The 25,644-nt window shown below is 37.8% G+C and overlaps 1 protein-coding gene across 1 annotated transcript in view; it reads right to left on the minus strand.

The window, feature by feature from the left end:
• Positions 1 to 21,843, minus strand: part of LOC103723084 (histone-lysine N-methyltransferase, H3 lysine-9 specific SUVH4-like) — a 49,893-nt gene extending 28,050 nt beyond the window's left edge. Inside the window, exons 1-10 of the mRNA XM_039130558.1 lie at positions 21,638 to 21,843; positions 21,388 to 21,463; positions 20,838 to 21,284; positions 20,293 to 20,361; positions 19,423 to 19,491; positions 16,477 to 16,531; positions 16,164 to 16,273; positions 14,490 to 14,669; positions 5,089 to 5,187; positions 3,932 to 4,030 (exon numbers count right to left, since the gene is read on the minus strand). Of these exons, the coding sequence (XP_038986486.1) occupies positions 3,932 to 4,030; positions 5,089 to 5,187; positions 14,490 to 14,669; positions 16,164 to 16,273; positions 16,477 to 16,531; positions 19,423 to 19,491; positions 20,293 to 20,361; positions 20,838 to 21,284 (1,128 nt within the window). The 5' untranslated portion in view covers positions 21,388 to 21,463; positions 21,638 to 21,843. The remainder of the gene's footprint in view (positions 1 to 3,931; positions 4,031 to 5,088; positions 5,188 to 14,489; positions 14,670 to 16,163; positions 16,274 to 16,476; positions 16,532 to 19,422; positions 19,492 to 20,292; positions 20,362 to 20,837; positions 21,285 to 21,387; positions 21,464 to 21,637) is intronic.
• Positions 21,844 to 25,644: the final 3,801 nt, after the last annotated feature.

The raw sequence follows: 25,644 nt of genomic DNA on the forward strand, positions 1-25,644 counted from the left end.
TTCATTGGTCTTGCTACATATGGGCATTCAGTGGTTGAAGCTACAATGCTCTGCATTTACATGCAATAGGTTTTCTTATCATTTTAAAATCATCTAATTTACCAAATTTAGATGTTTCAAATTTTCCATATTTCATAAAGAATCATCAATTTTTATAATTTAATCCATGATACAATCAACTTAAGAACATTGAAAAACTGATCTAAGATAAACAAAATGAACACAAGGAGAAGAAAGAACCTTTTTATCAAGATGTATGCGATGAAATAGATGCTTGTTTAGACAGGGCCAGCCCGAGCCTTAGGCGACCGCCTCGGTCGTTTAAGGCCTCGGCCCAAAGGAAGGCCTCCGGGAGGCAAAGAGAAGATAACCACAGAAGTAAAGGAGAAGGCAAAAAGGCACCGACTTGCGATGAAATAAAGAGAGGAGAGGAGAGAAAGAGATTAAGAGAGAGAGAGGGGGGGAGGTTCCTTGCCCTATTTTCTGTGTCTGATCGTGATCAAAAGGAAGAAAAGGCCCCATATAAAAGGGAACAGGAGCTGGCTACGAGTCTTCCCCCTTGATGGAAGGGAGGTGGAGAGTTTCCTGGCCTGCAGAGGGGCAATTTGGGAAGTTGGGGACAGTAGTTTTGTTTTGGGTGGAGAGAGAGAGAGAGAGGAGGGATTTGGTTGGCTTGATACACATGTCTGAAGCCACTCTTATCCTTCATCCCTTCTCTTTTTTGGTTTTGGTCTTGGTTTTCCTTCCCTCACATTACTCCTGATCCAGATGGGCCATCAGGAAGAAAGATAGGAGGATTGGAGATGGACTTCTTGGAGGGTGGAGATTCTTTTAATTTTCTCCTCTCTGTTTCTTCCCCCCTCTTGGGTGGTAGAGAGAGAAGAGGAGGGAGAAGAGGGGGGGGGGGGTGGTGAATGGCTGCTGTGCTGTGATGTTGCAGTTGCTGCTTGGGTACTCACTTGAAGGGGAGATGGTGGGATAGGACTTTTATTAATTAGATGGAGTGAATTTCCCATAATACCCCTACTTTCTCTTATAGAGAGGTCCCTTTCTGGACAAATTCTTTCCTTTACCTTGACTATGAAGTGCCATGGGATAACCTTTTCCTATTCTGCTCTTGCTTGACATGGTAAACAGTATTTAATCAGTTTTATGGGCCCTTCTTTTAAAGTAATTACTTTTCCGTGCTTCTATTCAAGAATTATATTAAACTAAAAAGGCTTCTTGTCTATCTTTGTTAGATTCATGCATAAGGTTCGCTGTACCGATCGATACCGGTCAGTACCGAGCGTACCGTACCCGTACCGATGGGTACCGGTATCGGTACACCAATGTCGGTACGCCTGGCGTACCGCATACCGTACCGTACCGACACTCGGTACGCCTATATTAGTGCGGCACCGGTACGGGGTTCGGTACCGGTACGGCGAACCTTACATGCATCTTTGTTGAAATAGTGTACTTGACAGCTCTCTATTTCCATATCATTTTTTTAAATATTTTTTACTTATTAAATTTTTTATTATTAAAAAAAGGCCTCATTCACTGAATTCGCCTTAGGCCCCCAAATGTATTGGGCCGCCCCTATGTTTAGATAAGCCAATGAGTTGAAATCACAAGAGTCCACATTAGACATTGCAATAAGCCAACCCATCGCTCATCCTATGTATATATACACACACATACATACGTACATAAATCCATAGATAGATGCACATATTAAGAAATGTCTTCAAATCCCAAGATCAATTATCTCATTGAGTGACCGAGATCGAGATGAATCGAGATCTCGGTTTATCTCGACCAATACTAAAGTGGGAAAATTTGGAGGGAACTGTGATTTTCTATTAGCTAAGCACTGATTTCAAGATATATCAGTTAAGATGATCAGAAACGAGAGAAAAATGATTGAGTATCATTCAATGTGAATATATTGTATCAGATGACATTTCAGATCTTTTTGGTTTACCAAGATGATAGGTTCATTCTACATATATCATACAGAGGTGTACCAGATATTGATATAAACTGAAACCTAACTGAGATGAAAACCTTGATATTAAGAATGAAATCTCCTGTCCATTAAATCAATGCTGATACCAGCATTATAATGATTAAAAAGCTGTTAATTGTGACCAGGAAGATTGAACTATGTATGTGTATTCATATACATTATATTAATTAATTACTCAAACTAATATGTTTAGAAGCAAGTTTTAAAATACCAGTACCAAGCCCTGTATTAATTGCCAAGGGTCAGGACAGTACTGGGACACTACCATCCCAAGAGATGCCAAATATTTTTTATTTTGGTTCAATTTCGTTTGAACTCTTTTTGGTCTAAATGAGTATTGGAGTAAATGGTGATATGTTTTTGAGGAGGATTATGACATCAAGGTGGCTAGACCACTGTGAGGGCGGCCAGATTTGCCCTCATTCCTCATCCTTTATCCTCTACTTCCTCTTCTTTCCCTCTTGGTCTCTGCCAGCACCACCCACCCCCCCATGACTTGCCAAAACAAAAGATATAGCAGCACCCGACTGTTCTCTTTCTCTGTTACTTCGAACTCAAGTAATCCAATCAGGTCATGCTTGGTACCTGTCCAACCAACATTGGAACAGCTGGTCCAGACCAGCTTTGGCCAGGACAACTGGGACATCCTATCTTATTAATAGACTGGTGTCTCGCAAGTGTCCTGATCCCGGTTTCTTATTGAAACAAAATGGCACTAACAATACCAGCCCATTTCAGGAGGACCTAAATCCTTGTTTAGAAGATATAACCTTCATGACAATAAGAACCATAATAACAGAAGGGATGGTCTGAAAGACAATGTGTTGAAGGTGCTCATTTAAAATTGGCTGCTAAAAGGATACACAATCTCAAACAAAATTCTGCTTGAAGTGTGCAAAAGAACAAAAATAATATCAACAGCAAATAATTACAGAAAATCAAAGGTCTGAGTAAAGCCCAAAAATGGAATTACCAATAATAATGCTTTTGAATATAATATAGAATAACTTACTAGTCTTGCTTCTACATATGGTTTTTGCAAAGCAACAATTTGCATAGATTTTTCAAGCAAGGAAAATTGTCATGTTTGCAACTTCCATGTGACATATATTTTTCCCTTCTCCCTTATTTCCATATATCATAATTCATTGTTATAAAGTAAGTTAACCACTGCTTGCACATATTACACTTACTACATATTATCCATGAGAAATATACAATAAGGGCACTGTCTCTCTACTCCGCAACAATTCCCCTTTTAGTCCTTGTAAATCTCATAAATAAGATCTGGATAGTAATGGACCAAACCTTCAATCTATTGCTTGTTTTGAGTTTTCCTAGAAAGTACAGCATCTTCCGACAAACTAATAAATAGGTATGATTTATTGAGTGAGAAGGCAAAGTGTCATGCCATGGGTCAGCTTCAATTTTTTGCTTCATGAAATGGATGTTTTCACCATGATACTCTTAGCACCCTTCAATCAAAATTTATCTACACTGTAGATTATTGACCAACCGATGTTCCATAAGCATTTAAATCATAAAAGCAATCATCACTTAGCATACAATAAATAACTTGCCAGGATGGTCTCGCTACAACATGCTTCCAATAATGCATCAAATTATTAACTTCATTAATTTGCAAGGTACTACAAGAATCTCCTTCCTCCTTGGTAATGATAAGGCAGAGTCAAGGTTTATATACAATGTAAAATGTATATTTACCATTTAGAGATATTACATTGTTGTATTTTTATATCATTTCTCCTCCATACAAATTACTTTATAAAACAAAAAAAGTTAAGAATGATATATATTTCTTGTACTTAATTTCGTAGGAAAAAGAGCATAATGAATAAATCTAATTAGAAAAAAGACAGCAAGCAGAAAGAGGGGAAAACAAATTGGTTAGGAAACCTGGCCAGTCATCAATCTTGGCTGTGCCTCAAGCCGCTTCAGTTGGTATTTAAATACCGTAAATCCACTTATACCCTTCTCGGCCCAATAACTATCAACCTGCAGATAGATGAATAGGGTATTAAAACACAAATCCAAAAGAACAAAGAGAAGAATGCACCACATGACAAAATGAGATAAGAAAAGACAGTCCACAAATAAAATATAAAAGGCTGCATTATTAAAGTTTCTATTGCCTTAAGGTGTATCATCAGGCTCTTTCTTATTAGTAAAATGTCCTACTCGAATTGTTCTACAAATGTTTTCATCATTAAATCAGTATGTTGTTCGGGATTAAAAACATGAAACAAATAAAATATAAAAAGATGTAAAGACATTGGTGGGGACAGATACTTTGCATTGAGGAAGAGCTAACAGATAAATCATTGCTGCCGAATATGAAAAAGAGAACAAATTAGTTGTTTATTGGAAAGCATCATGCGAGAAAAGTTAACCATAGCAATAACAAACCAGATCAACACTATTAATTTCACATAAAACCGCCATTGTTCAGTTAAAAGGGAAAAAAACAAATATTTTACTCATAAGGCATGCTATAATCACAAACTTGGTGGTCATAAAATTAATGGTTGTTCTTAATAGCAACAATGCACAAAATTTCCCTAGTTGCCCATCAATGATAAGTTAAAACAATTTTACCCACAACCAACATAAAAGTTAGCTAATAACATCACAGGCAAACAACAGTTAAAGTGTGTGTAAACCAAGTGCCACTGCTAAACGAGGGGTTTACTTACTAGGTGAATGTTTGTACAAGCAGATCAAGAATTCAGATTGCCAGCAATATAGATCTAATATGTATGATGAAATGATCAACTATAAGCGGAACATATAGGATGTATCTGTCATTGAAATGTCATCACAGTCAAAACAATTTCATTATATTGTACAAAGCACATGGTAAATGCAAGTTTCACATAGATGATCGTGATTGTACATGGATTTGTACTACACTAATTACATCATCGATGAAGAAACAACTAAAATGCATATGGACCAGGTATTGAAATACATGCTGAACAAGTGGGTTTTATACCAAATGTCAAAGAGAACCTTCAAAGGGAAAAAAATGGTTAAAATATGTGATCCATATTAACCTTGTATAAGCCATCATATGTATAAACTTTTCCACAGTAACTGCTTGCTGACTCATGTCCACGGACAACTCTAACTGGCAAACAATTTTCCATGCTATTCTGCAAAGTGACAAGAAGAATCATTTCTGCTGACAATGCATGTAAACAAAAACATCCACATACGTATACAACTATACAGAAATAGATGCAATCACGGACATTTAAATATTGACATGTGTGTCTACACATGTACTCATGTATAGACATTATATACCAGCTTTGGTGTGCAAAAGTCAGTTAAAAAGGGAAAAGGTTTTCTAAATGATGATCATAAGACCTCATATACATATCCACTACATGCAAGAAATCCACATGAAACATTTATTCTTAAGGGAAGCAAAAAATGATTGCCAATGTGACGGACATGGTGATCCATCCTAGATATATGCAGCAGAAGTCTAGGACCTTGTTCATGATTATCTACATGTAAAAGCACGCTCAGAAGGTTTAAAAAAATTACTGAGCTATTAAGTGATTCTGAAGTTGATTTTACTCTCCTGGAAGCCTACTGAGATCACAAAAGTACATGATCCTGCAAACTTAAATACCCACAGTAATGTCGGTCCATATGCACTATCCTAGGAAACTTTCTTGGTTTCCAAACTCTAGCTATCTCCATGCCAAGAGAATGCAATGCTCAAAGGAACAGATCTATTACTTTAGATGACTTCTCTTCCTCTCTTTTTCTTGGAGAACAAGCCTATGACGCCTCCTCTTTTTTTTCTAATTTTCTACATGAAGTTGCTCTAGTTTTTTCGGCACCCTTATGCCGCCCCACTTCCATGAATATATTGAACTAGTATTAAGGTTTAATGGTTGGCCTTATATTGGCTGCAACCTAGTATCCGAGTCCTACTAGGATACTACAATAGGGAAGGTGGCCGATGCCACGGTGCATCCTTTTGTGCATCGAACTCCCTAGGGAGTTCAATTTCCATCATGTCGCAAAGAGGAGGGAGGAGTGGCATACTTAGGAAAAGTGGTCACCCACTCTCCAAACCAAGGAATGCCATCTCATCCCAAACTGCCCAATTTGGGGCATACTGACCCATACCAATTAGTAATCGGGTCAAGATGGCTAGTTGTGTTGGTATGAGCCTCAAACCGGTCCGAACTGCCGGTTCCACTTGATTCATGCAACCCTTCCTCTCTTCCCATTGCCCTTTTTTCTCTTTCATGCCTAAAATGTGAAAGAGAAAATGAAAGAAAATTCCGCCAAAATTTTGTATTTTAGCATGATTTCACGGTATGATATAGATCTAAGGATGATCTATGCAACAGAGAAGAAATCATAGTTTTTCATCGATCATGTAATTATTTAGATTAAAAATAATAATAGATAAATTAATGTTCAAAAAATTTCTGAAAAATTGGTAGCATGTTTTGGGTTATGCACAATACTTACTAAGTCGATTTAATAGCAACTTATCTAAATTTGGGCATGATTATGGCCACCCAAAGCTAAGCCCAAATTCCAATAAATTTCCAAAATGTGTGATGATTAATAGAATTTTTCTTTTACTCTAAAAGACTTTTAATAGCTATTTTTGTTTTGTTCACTCTATCTACGTCGATAACATTACAAACAATGGAGACTCTAAAAAAGGTCTTCCCGTGTAAAGAGATCAATAGAATTATAGAATTCCTTTATTACCTTGACAATAGTTACTAGTGAAGATTCACACTTAGACCAGTTACGAGTAGTTAAATCACATACTTAGCCAAAAGGCCGTCAAAATACTAGTTGGTGTAGAAAGTGAATCCTTAAATGGCAAGGGAGAATGCCTAGGCAATGAGGTGGGCACCTAGAGTTAAAAATCTCAAAAATTTATTGACGTTAATAGTTAATACAATAGCCTTGTATAATCAAGCTATCACAAATATAATAGCCATAATCTACAGATTTCCCTTTTTTCTCCCATTCGTTGCCCTAAACACTCCTCTTGCCACTAATGATGGAGAGGAGGGCTAAGAGTAGCGAGAGGGCAGTTTGATGAATGATAATCCTTCGATAGATGAAATAAGCATTTGAGACAAAATTAGAAATAGACACCTAAGTAGCAACAAAGCATATAATAAGAAGCTAGGCCCCAAAGGGACTGCCTAGGCAGCCACATGTCACAACCTTGTTAGCTAGAAGTTCAATAGAAGGCCAAGTTACACATCCTGAGAAGTAGCTACTGACTTTACTTCTTCTTACAAGTGATAAACTTTATATTGCTTTTAGTATCAATACCAAAAGGGTTCTTTCTACTCTTTCGTTAGTCCAACCACACCCTTTTGATTGAATGGAGATAGATAATTCCATGTCACTAACTTAGTTCTCAAATGTCAAAGTTGTAATTGACAATTAATTAATTTAGTTGGCCACTACTTTTGGTTATTAACATGCAAAAAAGAAATCAGAAATTAGACACTAAAATTTCAATTTGGAAATGAAATATGTCATTTCCTAGTGCCAACAATGCCTCTTATCTATACTCTATTATTAGATAAGAGAGGAATATGACATTTTGGATTCCGTTTGTCAAATTATATGACTAGAATTACTTAGTCCCTCCCCTCACAAATATTTGCAAAACAATACAATTAAAAAGTTAGATATATAATCTGCATGTGCCTTTATTTACTCCTTCGCCTCTATTTTTCATCTACATGATTGTTTGCAGAAATCCCAAAGAAGTGGGTTCTATTAGAAAAACTCTATCCATCTCTTATCCATATCCCGGACTCTTTTTAAATTTAAAAACAGAAAAATATTTATCTAAAACATGTATTTAGCTCTCTTATCTTTTAAGTCTTTGAACTCTTTTTTTAATTAATTTACTTTTTAACATACATTGCCCATGTCCATTGCTAGTCTGATTTAAATACTTTATACTTCCTCTTCCTGATAGAGAATACTCACCGATATGCAAGTCATAATCATATAGCTCATCAATTCTAAGCTCTCCCCTATGGTGAAGTTCCTTGGGAGCAGTGTCAAACCCATTTTCGCCATCCATATAAGATTGATAGAGTGCTCTTGTTTATAAACTATTACACAAAATAACCCTCATGATAGTTTTACAATAAACTTTGAAAGCTTGGTTTCAATATCAATTTTGGACGGAATTGTGGAGTGTTGACTTGGCAATGTAAGCAGTTTCAGCAGTTTTGTTCTAAGTTTCAAAGCTAAGATGATAAACTTTGAAAAAGCATGTAAAAAAGGAAAAGATAGAAGCCAAAATAAATGAAGTGAATACAAGCTATTACCCAGTAGGTAAGCTTTGTTTGGTTCATAGGCATGAAAGATGAATCCAAATGGAAATCAGAATGGACTAGGAATGGAAGATAGAGAACTAGAATCATCACTTTTCTTCCACTGCTGATGCACAGGAAAGGAATGGCAATTCATCATAATATTTAATTTAACTAGTCATCTTTAGAAATGAAAACAAGTTTATATTAATGTTGTTAATATACTCTTAACTAAGAGGTAGGAGTAAACTAGCATATAACCCTGTGTAGTTTATTCTCCTTTTTCTAGCTATTCTTAAAATGTAGTATAAAATAGATAACAAAATTAGAATATAATATAATAGATATAAGAGCCTAATCATTTTCTAAAATAAATTTTTGATACTGATGTTACGATATACTATCACTCAACAAAATTCTAATAGTCTATATATATATATATATATATATATATATATATATATATATGATATCGTAAAATAATATATAATTGTAAAATAATAATTAGATCATGATGCAACCTACATATAATAAGAAATAGAAAAGTATTGCATTAGAGGATATTTAAATGCAATATAGCAGGGTCGTTAGTGGTTGTACTTCATTTTTAAGTAAGATCATGATCAAATGCAATATGGCAAGCTACAGTACTAGTGTTTGTCATTAATATTAAGCAAATATAGTTATTAATAACATTATTAGTTTCTGTATTAAAATAAACTTCTTAATAAAGAATAGTATTAAATAGGAGCCCTACTTATTATCAAAAATAAAAAGCTCCATTAATAACATTATTACTATAGACATCCATGTGGCAAATGGAGAGCACAGGCCAAGTAGAGCCTTCATTTTAGTATATATATACTAGCCTATAACCCGTGCGATCTGGGCGGTGCAATTTTTCTCCTTTTTCCAATTGTTCTTAAAAAGAAATAGAATAATTAATAGAAACAGAATAAATTATAATAGATATAAGTGCTTGATTATTTTCTAAATAAATTTTTAATATTAATATTATGAAATACTATCATTATACAAAAGTTTAATAGTACATGTATATCTATCGATATAATAAGATAATATATTATTATAAAATAACAAGATTATGGTCCAACCTACATATAATAGGAAATAGAAAAGTATTGCATCTAGGGGGTATTTAAATGCAATATAACAGGTATTTTTGTACTTTCACTTTTAAGTAAGATCGTGATCATAAAAATACAATAGAAATTAATAGAAAAATATTAGTGCAATCTAATGACCAGCATGGGATATAAGCAGAATACAGAACTAAAAAAAATTGTTTTCATTAATATCAGCATACTTTAAGCAATATGGTTATTAATAATATCATTAATTTCTATATTAATTTAGTACTACTAATAATATGGTTTAATAAGCTAAAAGCTTCATATTAATGATATTATATTATTATATTATGATAAAAAATATACTAAATAAGAGCCATACTTATTATCCAAAATGAATAGCTCTATTAACAACCCTATTAGTATAGGCGTCCACATAGCAAATGGAGAGCTCTGCGCAAGCAGAGCCTCCATTTTAGTATGTATGTTAGATTTGACAATTCTAAATGCTTTGGAGGCCTCTCATTATATTATTTATAAATATAATGGATTATTTAATCACGATCATTTTTTAATGTTGTAATGGTTGTTATTTCACATGTTCATTGCTCGACCTAATAAGATAACATTCTAAATTCAAAAGTTAACAAATTAGTTATTCCCATTTTATTCCATAAATGCTATGAACTAATTCATACCAAACATAATTTTCATTCCCATTTTATAGAATGTAGCTATAAAATGGGAAATAAATTTATAAACTATATGATGTCACTATTGTGAATGACAATGTCTTTTGTTTAGTTGCTTGCATTAGTGTTGATTTTAAGTAATCTAGTTAAGGGCTTTAAAAAGGCCTTGGAACCATGAAGGTTTATGTTTATCAACTATCTAGTTATTTAACTAAATAAGAAAAGAAAGAAACAAATTCTGACATCATATAGACTACATACTCAAAGAAATAATGCACAACCTATTATGAAGGTAAAGACCAAAATAAAACTTTAAAAAAGGTAAAATGACTAGATTTAGTTGGTTTCAGCCAAAACATGGAAAGTAGCTCAAACCACCAGAATTGGACAAAACCAAAAACTAAGGGCCCACTATGGTTTGATCGAAGCCAAAACAGTTTTGATTTTAACCAAAATTTAAAACCCAGTTTCCCTTATCACTCAGTTCACAAGAGAGCTACAACACAGCATTGCTAATTTTTTTAATAAAAAAAACTTCAAGACCAAAAGACATCTAAATGTTTTAGTAGCTCTCAGAGTCCATAGAATTAGTGACTATAACCAAGTAATCGACGTTAAAAATGCACGCCATGCTAAATTCAGAGGCCCAACTATGGGCAGAAGTTGATGGTGGAATACAAGTTATCAATAATGATGCTTGAAGCTATGTTTGCTAAGCATTGATTTTAGACACTAATGAAGTTGTTTGGATGCCAATGAGTTTTACTAGAATGGCTATCCATAAAACACGATTCTCTGTAAAATAGATTGATGAAAGATAGGAAGAGACCTGTTTTCCATCAAACTCATTTTTCAGGCTTTGCCTTTTCAGCTTTGGCAAAACAGGTTTATGAAACACAACCAAACAAATGCTTGGTAAAACTCATTCATTTTGAGCTTTTATATACACATTTTGACCAAGCTTGTCAACCAACTAGGACCTAAGTTCCTAATGAAGATTTATAATGACAACTAGAAGGGAAAAAGAAAAGTATCCTCGCATTTAGGACCTGTTTGGTACTGTTTTTTTCCTATTCCTTATTTTAAATATAAACACGGAATTCAATGCAGAAAACATGTTGGGCTACCACATTTCTGTTTCTATTTTTTTAAACAACTTCTATTATTTCTGAAAAAAGCGAAAGGGAAGATTTTTCGCTTTCAGTTTCTGAAAAGTGGGTTTTCGCCATTCTCCTCCCAACACCTCTTCTTTCGCCCAATCTCACCCTCAGCACCATCGTCCCTACCCAACCACACTAGCTCTCCAGGACTCGCTGGCCATCTCTATGTCCGATGCTGAGCTATCCCTCATCCCCGGCCGCGTCGCCGGCCCATCCCCACTTTCTTTTTTTCTACCCCTCCCCCAACTACCTCTCTGTTAGACGTCAAGCTCTCCCTCGTCGCCGACCACGTCGTTGGCCCCATCCCCCTTTCTCTCCCTCGTCGCCGGCCACGACGTTGACCCTTATTGTAAGAAAAAAAAAAAAAAAGCAAACCAAACATGTTTCCTGTTATCAAAAATCTGAAAAAAATAGAAATAGAATTTCTGTTTTCAAATGTCTAAAAAAAAAGAAAAGTGACAACAATGCCAAGTGCAGCCTTAGCGTGAATTGGACAAACAAGGAATGATCAGATGTGCTTCTTGGATAGAGACTAACAGATCTCGACAACATTCTATATGTAGTTATAAGGCAAGTGGTGTAGATATGCTCTGGACTAGGTCACCTTATCAGTGACAGATAATAAAATAAAGTTGGGAGATGTTTAATTCATTACAACCAAGAGGTGCAATTTAACCTCCAACATCCCAAAATCAACAATGGCCCAAGTAGAGTGGAAGAATCTGTCAATTCAAGTTCAGCCAATCTCGACAATGTCTACCCTTGCACATTAACATCTCGAACCTTGAATGTCTAAAATTAGCCTACAATTGAGATGTAGTTTCCAGTGAATAATCCAGTGAAGATGTATTGTTTAGGCTGCATCACATAAATTTAGTCAAATCATCAACAAAGAGTAGAGAATATTGAAGACTGTCATGTTACTGATAAGAAGGCATCCACTTTTTCCACCTTCGAGCCAGTTGCTGTCCTTTTCCCTTTTGTTTTGTCAGCCAGTGCTTTTTGAATATCACTCTCCGAAAGCGACTCTTTTCTTTTTCACCAAGCGGTGGCTGGGCAGTGATCTTTGTGGTAGCGGGGGTAGAACTCGGAAGGCTGGCCGGGGTTGTGTCCTTCCGAGCGGACGAGGTCGGCTCGGTGACCGAGGGCTTGCGTGGAAGCGACATTGCGACCGGTCTCGCTCAGCGAAGAAAGAGAGGTGCAGCTCTCGCCACGTTCGGGTGGGGCTGCTTTTGGTTCGGAGAATGCTTGCCTGTTTCGGCTTTACGCCTTTTTCCCATGCATGGAAGGTGGAGGGTCGCAGACCGCTCGACGAGTGGAAAGAAAAGAGGTCGCGGAAAGCGCCTTCCCCTTTTTGGTTGGTTTAAGGGGCTTTTTCCGGGCAAAATCTTCCTCCTGGGCGAGGACCTCAGAGAATCTCTATTTCAGCTCTCTTTTTCTTCATCAACAAGCTGAGCATTGAGGGGATCCATTTGGGGTCAGGTAAAGGTATCGAACCATCTATTTAACCCCAAGACTTCTTTCCTCCAAGGAAAAATGGAACCGATCGAGCTGAGCTTGTATGTAAAAAGGGAAAAGGAGATTCAACGAATGCTTGACGCCGGTATCATATTCTGTGCGTGCCGGGCCCTTCGGATGTCGATATTTTGGCCGAGTTCCCCGTAGCGTAGGCCCCTATGTTACGCGGTCTTAATAGGCTTAGCCCGCAAACAGATATACTGGCTTCCGTTGGTGATGGTTGTTAAGGTTGACGCCTCTCTGCCTGCTCCTTATGTCGATACTCCCGTCTTCTCGAAAGGTTGTCAAGTCCTGGTCACAAGGTTGATCGAAGAAGGTCCTCGCTTCCTCGGAGGAGTTGAGCTGGTCTTTGGATTGGAGTAGAAAGATGGAGAAGATTTGAGGGTCCCTACTTTCTTGCTCTTTTTTCCTTTTTTGTCGACATGAGTTGGGCTAACGGGGTTGTTCCTCTCGGACCTGACCAATCCGAAAGACAATAGCATCTGCGTGGCAGGCAAAGCCCGAAGGCTGCTATCCCCTCGGCCTTCTTCGTTTTCGATGAAAAACAAATCGACATCTCGATCTCCGAAAGCGTTTTCCTTACCCCGCCGCATCTCCCTCCCTTCGTCGAGCCTTTCCTTTAGTGGTTGTGAGGAAGGTGGATACCTATGAGTCTGCGGCATAAAAACAAAACCGCCCAACATCGATCCGATTGAACTTCTGACTCCTCGCTCTTCGCCCCTGACCCTCCACCCAAACCCGGGTTTTGGAGACCCACGTTCTACCGAACTGAACTAAGAGCGCTTTCTTACGACAGGAGAAAAAGCTGTAAAGAAGAAAAGGATGATTTTTGTACCGCATGCATATAGTCGGATATCGGTCAGCAAAGATCAAAGCGAGATCCAAGCTCAAAAAGAAGGTCTCTTCTCCTCTCGGGGTTTATGGATGGATTCAGTCAGCCTCACTCCTTCCTTTTGAAAAGTGACGCTTTGCGTCTTCGCTTCCGAGGGTTAGGGTCAAGGGCCGTTTCGAGCAAGCTTTCGCTTTTTCTCCCGTTTAAGGACAAAAATACAAATAGTTAACCACTTTGTTTAAGCAGGCTTAGATACAAACTTGGAAACTCACAACAAAGTAATGTTTGAACATTCAATCTTGGTTGCTTTGATATCCTCCATCACACAGTTTGGTAGCATCAAGGCCTGTTGGTTTAACTTCATCTCCATTGTTTTACAAGTCAATAAAACCAATCTCTGTTTTTGTTCCTTTTCTTTACTAACCGTAGTTATCAGGCTTCACGTAAGGCTCCATTCTGGCCCAGTGCATGTGAGAACTAGTGGCGAAGCGATAGGCCAGCAAGGGGCAGACTAGTCATGTGAACAGCTAATCTGGTCACCATAAAAATCTACTAGATAGAATGGTGCAAACACCTCACAGAATAGATATTGTGCCACTTCCACCATCTTTATTTTCAATTCTTTCTTCTTTTCATTATATCATTATACTAATTTTTAATCTTAATATGTTTTAATCTTATTTATGCTACTTTTTAATCAAATCCTCTGGAGAACAACCAGCAAAACTCACATAAAATCACACAACATTTGTAGAAGTATCATGTCCTATTAGCTAAAAACAAATAATGGAAAACAAATCATAAGAAAAACAATAACTAAGAGACAAACCTTTAATGCCAAATTACCACGTTCCATCTTTTGATCCCGGATCTGATGCTTATTACCAAGCAAATCATGTCCACCTTGACCAGTATAAACAATATTTTCAGAGTTGTCCAGGTCATCTTCGTACATGCCCGACAACACAATGCATACTGCAAGTGGAAACTTGTAGCCCTTGTATTGCTCCTACCACAATAAAAAGTTTAATAAATTCTTGATTATTTGCATTCTATTTTGAGATTTGGAGATAAGCACTAGAGAAGCAAAAAGAAATCATGCCTTGAAACAAGCAGAAAATGAGAGAAACACACTAGCTTTTTTAGCTGAAAAAGCTTTAAGTATACAATAAACAAAACATACAAAAGCAAAAGATATGCAGAGAAAAATATCATAAAGAAAAATATGCAGATTTATTCTTACAAATCAAATAAGCGAGTACAACGGTTTCAAAAATATGTAATAAAATGGTCGATCAATCATTTTCTTAAAAGGCCCAGCATAAGGTTTAAATAGCAGTTAATCAACTAATGAAATTTAGTGGATAAACACACCAACCATGCAGCTACGCATGCAAAAAACATTTACTCAGAAGACTGTTTAAAAGAAAAAATAAATCAAATGCACTAATATCTAAATTCTATATATGTAATAAAATGCACTAAATGCACTAATAAATCAAATAAGCGAGTACAACGGTTTCAAAAATATGTAATAAAATGGTCGATCAATCATTTTCTTAAAAGGCCCAGCATAAGGTTTAAATAGCAGTTAATCAACTAATGAAATTTAGTGGATAAACACACCAACCATGCAGCTACGCATGCAAAAAACATTTACTCAGAAGACTGTTTAAAAGAAAAAATAAATCACATGCACTAATATCTAAATTCTATATATGATCAATATAGGATACGCAAGAAAGAATTGGCAAAAAAATAAATATTGAGAATCTTATGAAGATATCAAGAGCAGACATACATGGCAATCAAAGAATATGAGAAATGAAAAGAAAAAAGAGACTAAATATGAAAAAACCATTGGAACATAATTATTTAAAACATTCAGCAAAAAAACTAACTGCATTTTGAAGTACTATAGAACAACTACATGGCTTAAACCATTGAAACTTCATTCCAGAAACCAACAGTCAACCTTAAATACCCTGACCAACAAGGGCTAGCCAATATATGGACCCAGTTAATCCATGTTAGAGAATGATTTGCACTCACTCCTAACATAAAGCCTAGAAACACAATTGTTACAGATAATCCATGTTTGAGAATGATTTATATTCACTCCTAACATAAAGCCTACAAGCACAATTGTCCTAATCCCTTACTCAAGGCAGCCTTAAGCAAAAGCGAGATCCACCATGAAGCAAACATGGCAAGTTGATGAGTAAGGAAACCTACTATACTTCCAAAACTATACAATTCAAGCTCACAAAACATTAGACCTGGAAAGGCTCTAAAGGGAGAGGAAATATGGCTAATTTGAGATGGGGGCTACCTTTATTTTTAAGGGACAAACTATAAACCAAAAATACACAGAAAACATAAAACTCTAATTTGAGGAAAGGTGGCTAATTTGAGATATATAATCCACCACCTGTATTTTTAATGATTAACAAATGAACAATTAATTTTTACTAATTGCATGAGGATATACTCTGTATATTACCAATTTTGCATAGGATTGTCCCATGTAATCAATTCCATTCAACCAGTGACTATGAAGACCTACAACCACCATTTCTGCTCGTGAATAGAATTGGTGCCCAGCATCAATTCCTGCCAAAATATAGGCCAACTGCTTAGTCTATATGTCTTCACAAATGCTATTGACCTATTATAGTACAGGAGCACTAAATAGAAGTTCTTCAATAAATGAAAATACATACAAAACTTGGCATTCATTTAAAAAAAAAAAACATCAGCTAAATAAGACTAGAACAGCATATCACAATTTTATTACACTACCAAGCAATACTAACCAGGAAGATGGCCCATCCTTTTCTCAGGGTACAGAACAGTTCCAGTCTCAATCATCTGGAAAACAAATTGGAAAAACATAATCATATTGTAATCTTAATAGAGTATAGCTGTAAGTCTGTAACTTTGATGCTTGAAAGGCATAGCACTGCCAATTATGTTTTGACATCCCAAAGATGAATCAACTTAAAATATTAATTTCTGAGCAAACAAAACCACAATTCTAAAGGAAAATCTGCATCCATGTAACAAAATTTGACACAAATCAAATATTATATATTGATCATGAAAATCAACAGCTTAAATATTTATCATTTACTATGTTAGGAAACCTAATACTTTGAAATCCACATAATGAATTAATAGGAAAACAATAAAGTATCAACAGTTACAAACTTTTGATTATTTTCCTGTCATTGTATCACACAAACCTGACTACTTACTTTAATAAAATCAAAAAAAAAATACACATAATAATATGAGATTAATGAAGAAATGTCTTGCCAAATCAGCATTTCACTTGCTATTAAACTGAATAAGCACAACCAATTCGATTGATGTCTTTACCATCCAGGAATGTTCATAAATCACCACAGAGAACCAAGGAAGAAGTGTGACAGAAAAAACCCATGGTGTCATAGATCTTGTATTATTGTATTCACCTCAATGGGAGAAATTTTTCTTTCATACCGAAAAATACTTCTGCCATTTTGACAAATAGCATAAAAAGAATTATCATTTTATATTAATGTTCCGGTTACTTGATGTCATATTTACAATACTTTCCTGGTGAATCAGTCTTATCTGAATCTAACAGGTGTACCTAACACACTCAAGGTTAGTTAATATCTCAATTACCTAACATACTCAATGTTAGTTAATATCTCAATTAAAAAAGTCCAATCATTCTTTCATGTTTCTTTTTTACTAGGACAAAAGGAAATCCAGACAAAATTGGATGAGAGAGCAACTTGAACCCATGTCATTGGTACCAACCGTCAATGGCTTCTACAAACTGCACCCATTGACACCCTCCATTTCTTTCATGTTTCAAACGTATCTTTTAACCTCATGCATGTATGACTTGTTGAGAAGCAATATCAATTAGCAAAATCCATAATCAACATAACATATCACTATGAATTTGCTTTTCTGAGTTTCGAAAATATATAACTAGTCTAAATTGCATGTTAAGTACATCTGCTTCTTTCTAAAAAAGCTGATAAAAAGTATATGTTAGTAACATAGTATATTGATTATTTTGCCATAATTTTCGTTTAGCAAGCAAAACAATTGCAAATGATAGATAAAAAGTAACAAAACCAACCATCATATAGTTAGAAGTACAAGCAAATCATGTACAACCTGAAAGACAAATTAAACGAGGCAAAAGGAAACATCACTTAATTTTTTTTTATTTTCAGAATATAAGCATGTTTGGTAGAGTCAATTATTTCTAAAAACATAAACATGATGATAATGTCTGGGGCGGTGGTCGTGGTGGCTGGCAGGGACAATGAAGGCAATAGTGGTGGTGGTGGTGGCGGCAATGATCCTGAAAGCACTAGCAATGTAGCGGCAAGGGGTGGTGGCAGCCACGATAGTGGTGGTCGAGGCACCAATAATATGATGGTGATGAAATAATGGTGATGGTGAGGTGGAGGCCGTGGTGGCGGTGGTGTGGCGAAGGCAGTGGGGGTAACAACGGCAACGATTGTGTTGGTGGTAGTGTGAATCGCAGTGGTGGAGAGGACAACGGTGATGGTGATAGCAGATCATGGCGACAACAGTAGTATCGGAGACAACAACAATCGTAGAGGCAACGGCAGCTATGGCGGTATAGGTGGCATCAATGCTGGTGATAAAATACATGAGTTTCTAATTTTTGAAAATAACAAAAGTAAGAATTTTTTTACTTTTTCAAAAATAGCGAAAGCACAGTTAGCAGAACCGTCTTGAATCGGGCGGTTCCGACCGTTTCAAGCCGTCTCGACGGCTAACCGACACGGTTCCAGCAACAGAAACGAAATCTATTGCTGGAAAGGGAGAAGGAGAAGGAAAGAAAAAAAGAGAGAGAGGGAAAGAAAGGGAGGGGAAGGAATAGTAAGGGAGATGGAGGCCAGCCGGCGGAAGCCGGCGAGCCACGCGGAGGACGCTCCTCCGAGCTCTGCGGCACCACGGCCGAAACACAGGTCAGGTCTCCTGTTTCGTTCGAAAGATGGGTCCAGCCACTTTTTTATTTTGCGATTTTTAAATAAAGTCAGCAAGCGATCGAAACAGAAGTCCAACCGCTTTTTTTAATTTCACGACTTTTAAATGAAGTCGAAAAATCGCTTGCCGATTTCATTTAAAAATTGCCAAATAAAAAAAAAGGGTTGGACCCCTGTTTCCAACAAAATAGGGGATTCGCCCTGTTTGTCGACCGCGGAGGTTTTCTTCGCCTCCTGCCTAGGTCGCCGGCCTCCGCCACCCTCAGTCGGCCTTCCTCCACCCTCAGTCGGCCTTCCTCCCTCTCTCCCCCTTCTCTCTCTTTTTCTCTCTCCCTCGCCTCCTCTACTATGTCGGTACGGGCCCAGCACGGCACAGTGCAGGCCCGTACTGACTAGTCCCGCCGAGCAATCGGTACGGAGCCCGATACCGATTCCGCCAGCATTGAACGAAAGTAAGAAGTTTTTACTTTCATTTTTCTAGAAATAATGAAAATAACTTTTCAAAAATGAAAAATAAAAATAATAGCATCAAACATGTGTTGTCTCAGTTTCTATGATTTTGTTTTAAAATAAGAGCTAATCCAAATTGCACTATAAGCATTCCAAAAAAGATAAGAGCAACAAAAAGAAGAAAATAATACAACTCAAACCAACTATTTTTACTTAATTAGTGAGTATGGTAGTGAATACAACATATTGTGAAAAGATGGACACAACAAAAAGGAGTAAAACACATACCTTGCTGATTGCCTTAAGATCAGGCCGTTTTGATGCTCGCTTTACATCCTCTTCACAACCACCTCCCCTCTGCACAAGAATTAAAGCAAGGTGCTATTTATAGATGATCTTAGATTTCTTCTTCAACATAATAATTCAAGCGTGTTTGGAAATACAGATGCACATCATCTTAGCAAGTCATACATCGTATTATCAAAACCAAATTATAACATCTATATTGTTGCACGATGTTACAATATCAGTTATTGCAATTCTTGGAGAAAAGCAATTTTGATGGCTTTCTAAAAATCACGAGGGGATTGCATGTTTGCTTTCTTGAAACTAAGTATGTTATTTATTCATTTTAAATAAACATGTAGTTTCAAATGCCCACTTAAAATTATCATCCCTAATTATATTTTTAGTTGTAAGACTCTACGTACCCATTAGTGTTAAGATTCCTTTTAAACATTTGAAACTCTAATTAGTGTCTCTCATTCTTCTTGACCTCTCTAAGTCACTGATAACAAAATTTTGTAAAGAGCATGCTCAGAGAGAGATAGAACACATCTTTGTAATACAAGATGACCATCAAAAAAATGAAATAATAAGGAAACCAGCAAGAATGAGTAGATGAATTTATTTCCTATCTAAAATTGTATATTTCTCCTATTCTAGGGCTCGTTATAATATCCTTGCTTTATCAAATAAAAACAATACAACGGAGCACCAATAAATAAGATATAAATAAAGGTTATGTTTACCTTAGAATCCTTCAATTCCGATACACCAACCTCTAATATCTTGCCCTTCCTTTTTTTGGTTGAAAAATTGAAATAAACTAAGATGAACATGTTTCAAGCAAGAATATATTGACTAGCTGAAACTTACCTTAGGATTTGAAGATTTAGGAACTTTTGAGAGTTTAGCCCCCACTTGCTTAAATCTTTGCTCTTCCTCCTGTCCAGAAATTAAACAGAATATCTAATAGTATGTTACACAACACAAAAGGAAATGAAGCAGCAAGCTACATACCCATGTTTTTATATACATGGGATGCTTTTGAACATAGGGAACTCTTATACAGTTTTTGGTTGAAAACAATTTTCAGATCTATGACTTAATATAATTCACTGATGCCTTCTGCTTAAGTATTTTTCATGTGTTAAAAAGCATTTGCTACTCAAAAATACTTTTTCAGTTTTACATTGTGGACAATGAGTGTCCAAAGTTCAATCCCAACCGATATATGTAGTTCAATCCAGAGCAGAATATGAAGTTTTTCTCTTTTGTTTTTTCAAATATATATGAACTGTATTTGCAACAGGGATCTCATAGATGTAGTCTAGCAGGTTCAAGAAAGGAAATCTCAGGAGAATGCAACAACTTTCTGCAACAGTGAGGATTAGAGGATTCTCTTATGTTGGTCCACAAACCTGAACAAAGTGAAGGTAATGACTATTGAAAGCCCTTAGGGTTTCCTTCACCCTGGCTTGTGCACTCTTACCAGGACCTGTCTGGTCCCGATCACCACCTTCTCCGTTTGCTACATTGCCACCACCTCCGTTCAGCACGGCCTCTCCTTCTACACCACCACCAGTATTCAAATCTACAAGCTCATCAGACCGAAACGAGGCCGAGGGAGCTTCAGACACTTGCTTCCCGAAATCAAGCTTCGCTCTCTTTCTCACCACCTGCTTCTTTGCGCCAGTTTCCACCTTCTTCCGCCCATAGTAAGGCCTCTCCTTCCCCATATATCTCAGACTACACCTCCTTCCCCCAGAAGCAGTGGCCTCAACTGAGGCAATCTCTTCTCCACCAGGAGACACCGCCGGTACCATGGGTAAAGCGACCGGAACCCTCTCGACAGCATCTCCCACCATCTGAACAACAAACCACCAACCATCAAAAAAAAAAAAACCCATAAAAAATACACACAAGAAAAGAAGATTACGTTACTAGAACAAATGCAGCACGATCTCTTACCTTCAAACCCTGAAACGATCTCAGAGAACAGGCGCACGAACTAGAATTCCAATATCTAATATTTCTACTAAGCTTCCTGGAGATAAAAAGGCCAGACTTAACCCCAAAACCTCCGATACTCGAATCGATCAAACAAATAGATAGCTCATGACACGAGAATCAAAAACCTAGGTTTCTAGGTTGGAAAAACGAAGACACCAAACACGAGAATGGGATCCCGAGTGCAGGACAAATCTGGTGAAATTTGTACCTGGAGAGAGGACAAATCCAGAGCTCGGAGAGAGCGAGAGGACGATATCTAGGGATTTTATCGGCAAGACGGAGATAAGAAGGAAGAGACCGCTATAAACAGATAGCTCAGAAGCTCCAACATCGCTTCGTCTCCTCCGCACCTCGCTTCGTCTCTCGCTCTTTTTGGCGTGCTGGGTGCCGACAAGCGACGGTGGGGAAAGCGGGAAGTAGGAAATGAAAAAGGGGGCAGGGAGGGGGTGGGAAGGGTGGTTCTATATACACCCCCCCTATTGCTCAGGACACCCCCCAAAAATTAAAAAAAAATTAAATACTCTCTACAACCCCCATTTGCTAAGGACACCCCTAAAAAATTAAAAATTCCTAAATTACCCCCCACCCTCCCCACTCCCTCACCTAAATTGCTCTCTACACCCCCCAAACCCCCCCCACCCCGCTCTTCCCCTCCAAAACACCCGCCGGCTTCTCCCTTCCGCCCAAAAAACCTCGCCTCAAGCACCTCGCCGGCGGCCAAACCCCCTCCGTCTCCCTTTGAACTGTTCCGCCCAAAGCACCTCGCCAACGCCCAAAACCCCCCGTTCCCCCTTCTCCCTCTCGTCGCCGGCATTCTCCCGATCTCCGACCACCTCGCCGGCTTCTCCCGGAACCACCTCCCCGGCCATCTCCCGAGCAACGAGCACCTCGCCGGCGCCTCCACGACCACCTCGAGGTAGCTCCCCCCCTCCCGGCTTCAGCACTGGTTCTTTGAACCAGTGCCTTCGGTTCGGCCCCATGGGGCCGACCCGCTGCAATTGGGTCGGCCCCATGGGGCCGACCAAAATATATTGGTTCGGCCCCATGGGGCCGACCCAATGTATCTTGGTCCCCATGGGGCCGAATCCAAATTTTTTTTTTTTTTCTGTTGCTAGACTAAGGATTATTTTTATTCCCAAATTTTAGCCTAGATCACGTCCTTAGGGTGAATTGGATACCCAACATCAAGGACAAGTTTTTCATTACTAGATTAGATAGTAATTTGAGAAGTAGGGATAATTTAGAATCATTATCATATAGCATTAACATGGTGCATCCAAATATGATGATCTTGTTACCTTCATCGATGTCATTCTTGATCTTGGAATGATTATCTCATATCAAATGCTCTATCAAATAATAAAACCACAACATTAGTTAACGAACAAAAACTAAAAACAAAAACTAAGAACTGCGGCATAGTTTTAGGTAAAGTCTATTATTGAGTTATGTCTTGAGTTTACGAGTCGTATACTTTTGAATTATCATTTATGTATGCAATTGAAGTAACATTGAATTATTTATCACAAAACCCAATCATGTAGATTCCAAGAAGTAACTTGTTTCTTTTTTGGCTTGTTTTATCATTTATCATTTATGTATGCAATTGAATTATTTTCTTTGATATAGCCTAACATTGAATTTCTATATTTTCAGACATGGATCCCGGTCCCTCCAGAGTTAGACCTACGGCGTCAGCTAGGAGACGTCGTGCTAGGATTGCTTCTCCCGAGCCTGCTCATATGCCATCGCCCTCTCATGAGTCAGAGCATGATGATATGCCCGCTAGGGGCGAAGACGATGAGTCCGTTGGACCATGTCCAGGAGGTCCAGAGGATGAGTCCGTCCTGATCAGTTTCAGGACGCATATAGCAGCTTCCATCTGGAGGCAACAGGTATTGTTTATTTGTTATAGCATTATATTTTGTTTATTGATGTTTTATAAAGTAGTAGTAATTATACATTTATTGTGTTATAGCATTACATTTCCGTAGTGCCTGCATGTATCCGTCCACGCCGCAACAAATCTTTCCTTGTATTTGCTCAGCCAAGTATCTGACACATACTGTAGTGCATCTGGATAGGTACCGAACTCTCTCTGCAGTGCACTCCAGCGATCATTATACTCGTCTTCCGTGGAGGACAGCACTAGTACATTCCAACTCATAATAAATTTATCCCATTTCTCCTTTAATTCGAAAATTTTTTTGCACTTGGCCAAAACATTCCTACTAATATGCCATCTACATAATAAATGTCTAGCAGTAGGAAATACTCTATGAATTGCATTCATCAAAGCCAAGTCTCTATCTGTAACAATCAACTCAGGCAAAACATCATCAGCTATGACACTGTGCAATCTCTCTAATGCCCAAGTATAGCTTTCTTCCCGCTCAGAATTTAAGTATACAAAAGCAATTGAAAATGTCATGTCAGTAGATGTCACCCCCACAATCTCTAAGAGCGGAAGACGATACCTATTCGTCTTGTACGTGCAATCCATTATCAACACACGGGGAAATGCACGGAACAAATCAATGCTGCCAGGGTGTGCCCAAAATAAGTCATGCACAACATCCGTATTAGTACAATTCCTATGCCACTCAATATATTTAGCCTCTTATAATTTACCTAATAGATGTTGCATTTCAGACCTCCCGGCTTTCTCTACAACCTTAAACCGTTGACGTACATTGTAGATAGTCTTGATAGTCGTAACATTGAGGGCATCTCTTTCCTTCAATGTGGATAATATGTCCTTTGGACGAACCAAACTCTTCGACATATCCACTAACAATTCCGTCTCCTGCTCAGATAATCTCCCTGCATATGAGTGCCCCTCCAGATTCTCTGCAGCGGGATGATTGTGCACTCCACATACGACCAGTAATATCCAATCATCCGCAGTATCCAATTTCTTTCCTCTTAATGCAAAAGGGCATCCACACTTCTTTGTCCCACAGGCAGTCTTTATTCGCTTTTCTTTTTTGGTTCGGTACGTCCCACCCCTCTCACAACCTAACGTAATTCTGGGTTTCTTAGAAATGGTACCTGCATCGGATGATTTGATTACAATAACAAAACCATTTCGCCTCCCAGCTTCACGACACCAATTACACAAGTCCTCTCTACTCTTGAAGATCTATACATTAAACAATTTATGTAAGTACACAGTTGTAAAAATAGCTCGCTAAACTAATACAAAATTGCACAATACATTATAATACCTCGTAAGTTGTAAATTCGCTTGTGTAATCCAGTACAAATTCTGATCCAATTATACTCGATTCGGTTGTAGCATAGCCCTACATATAAAATAATTTATCACCAAGAATTAATGAATCAGAGGATCTGTTCGGCACAAAATTCAGCACGGCACGCGATTTGGCACCAGAAGCCTTCTGTTCGGCTGCACAGTGCCGAACAGAAGGCTTCTGTTCGGCTGCACAGTGCCGGACAGAAGCCTTCTGTTCGGCACTGTGCAGCCGAACAGAAGGCTTCTGTTCGGCACTGTTCAGCCGAACAGAAGCCTTTTGTTCGGCGATCCAGTGCCGAACGGAGCACGAACCGTGAAAAAAAAAAATTTCGAAACAAGGTGGAACACGTACCTTTGCGGCCGATTCTTCGTCCCAAATCACTAGTTGCTTGTCCATGCTTCGAATGGGGCTTAAATCTCCTTCAAAGATCGCCTAAACGATGTAAATGGATCGAGGGGTTTAAGGGGGGTTTGAGGGGTGTTTTTTTTTTTTCTTTTCAAAACGAAACAGAGGAGGAGGAAGGGGGGGTGTACTGAGAAAATTTCAAGGGCAATATGGTAATTACACTAAAGGTTAGTTTGGGTATTTTTTTTTGGTTTTTGGGGGGTGTCCTTAGCAATAGGGGGGTGTATATAGAACCGGGAAGGGACGCGTTGGTAGCTCTATATAAATGCTCCACTGAATTTGGACTTATTTACGCTATGGGCCACTGCGGGGGTGGCTTTCCATTAGGGGAGGTATACGATATAGCTTCTCGGGTTTATCATCTCTAACATCTCCCTGACGTCTCGTAATCGATTATAGCTTGGCACGATTTCAGCCGGTCCCAAAAAAAAAAAAATATGGTAACCTACTAAATCAAATTGGTAGTAAAAAAAGTACTTAAAAAGAAATATATTAATTGCTCCGATCAATAGATAAGAAAAAAGTTTAGCTGCTCGTTCGCAATCCTTGCAAT

This window comes from Phoenix dactylifera, chromosome 9, assembly GCF_009389715.1.
Source record: "Phoenix dactylifera cultivar Barhee BC4 chromosome 9, palm_55x_up_171113_PBpolish2nd_filt_p, whole genome shotgun sequence".
Classification (NCBI taxonomy): Eukaryota; Viridiplantae; Streptophyta; class Magnoliopsida; order Arecales; family Arecaceae; genus Phoenix; species Phoenix dactylifera.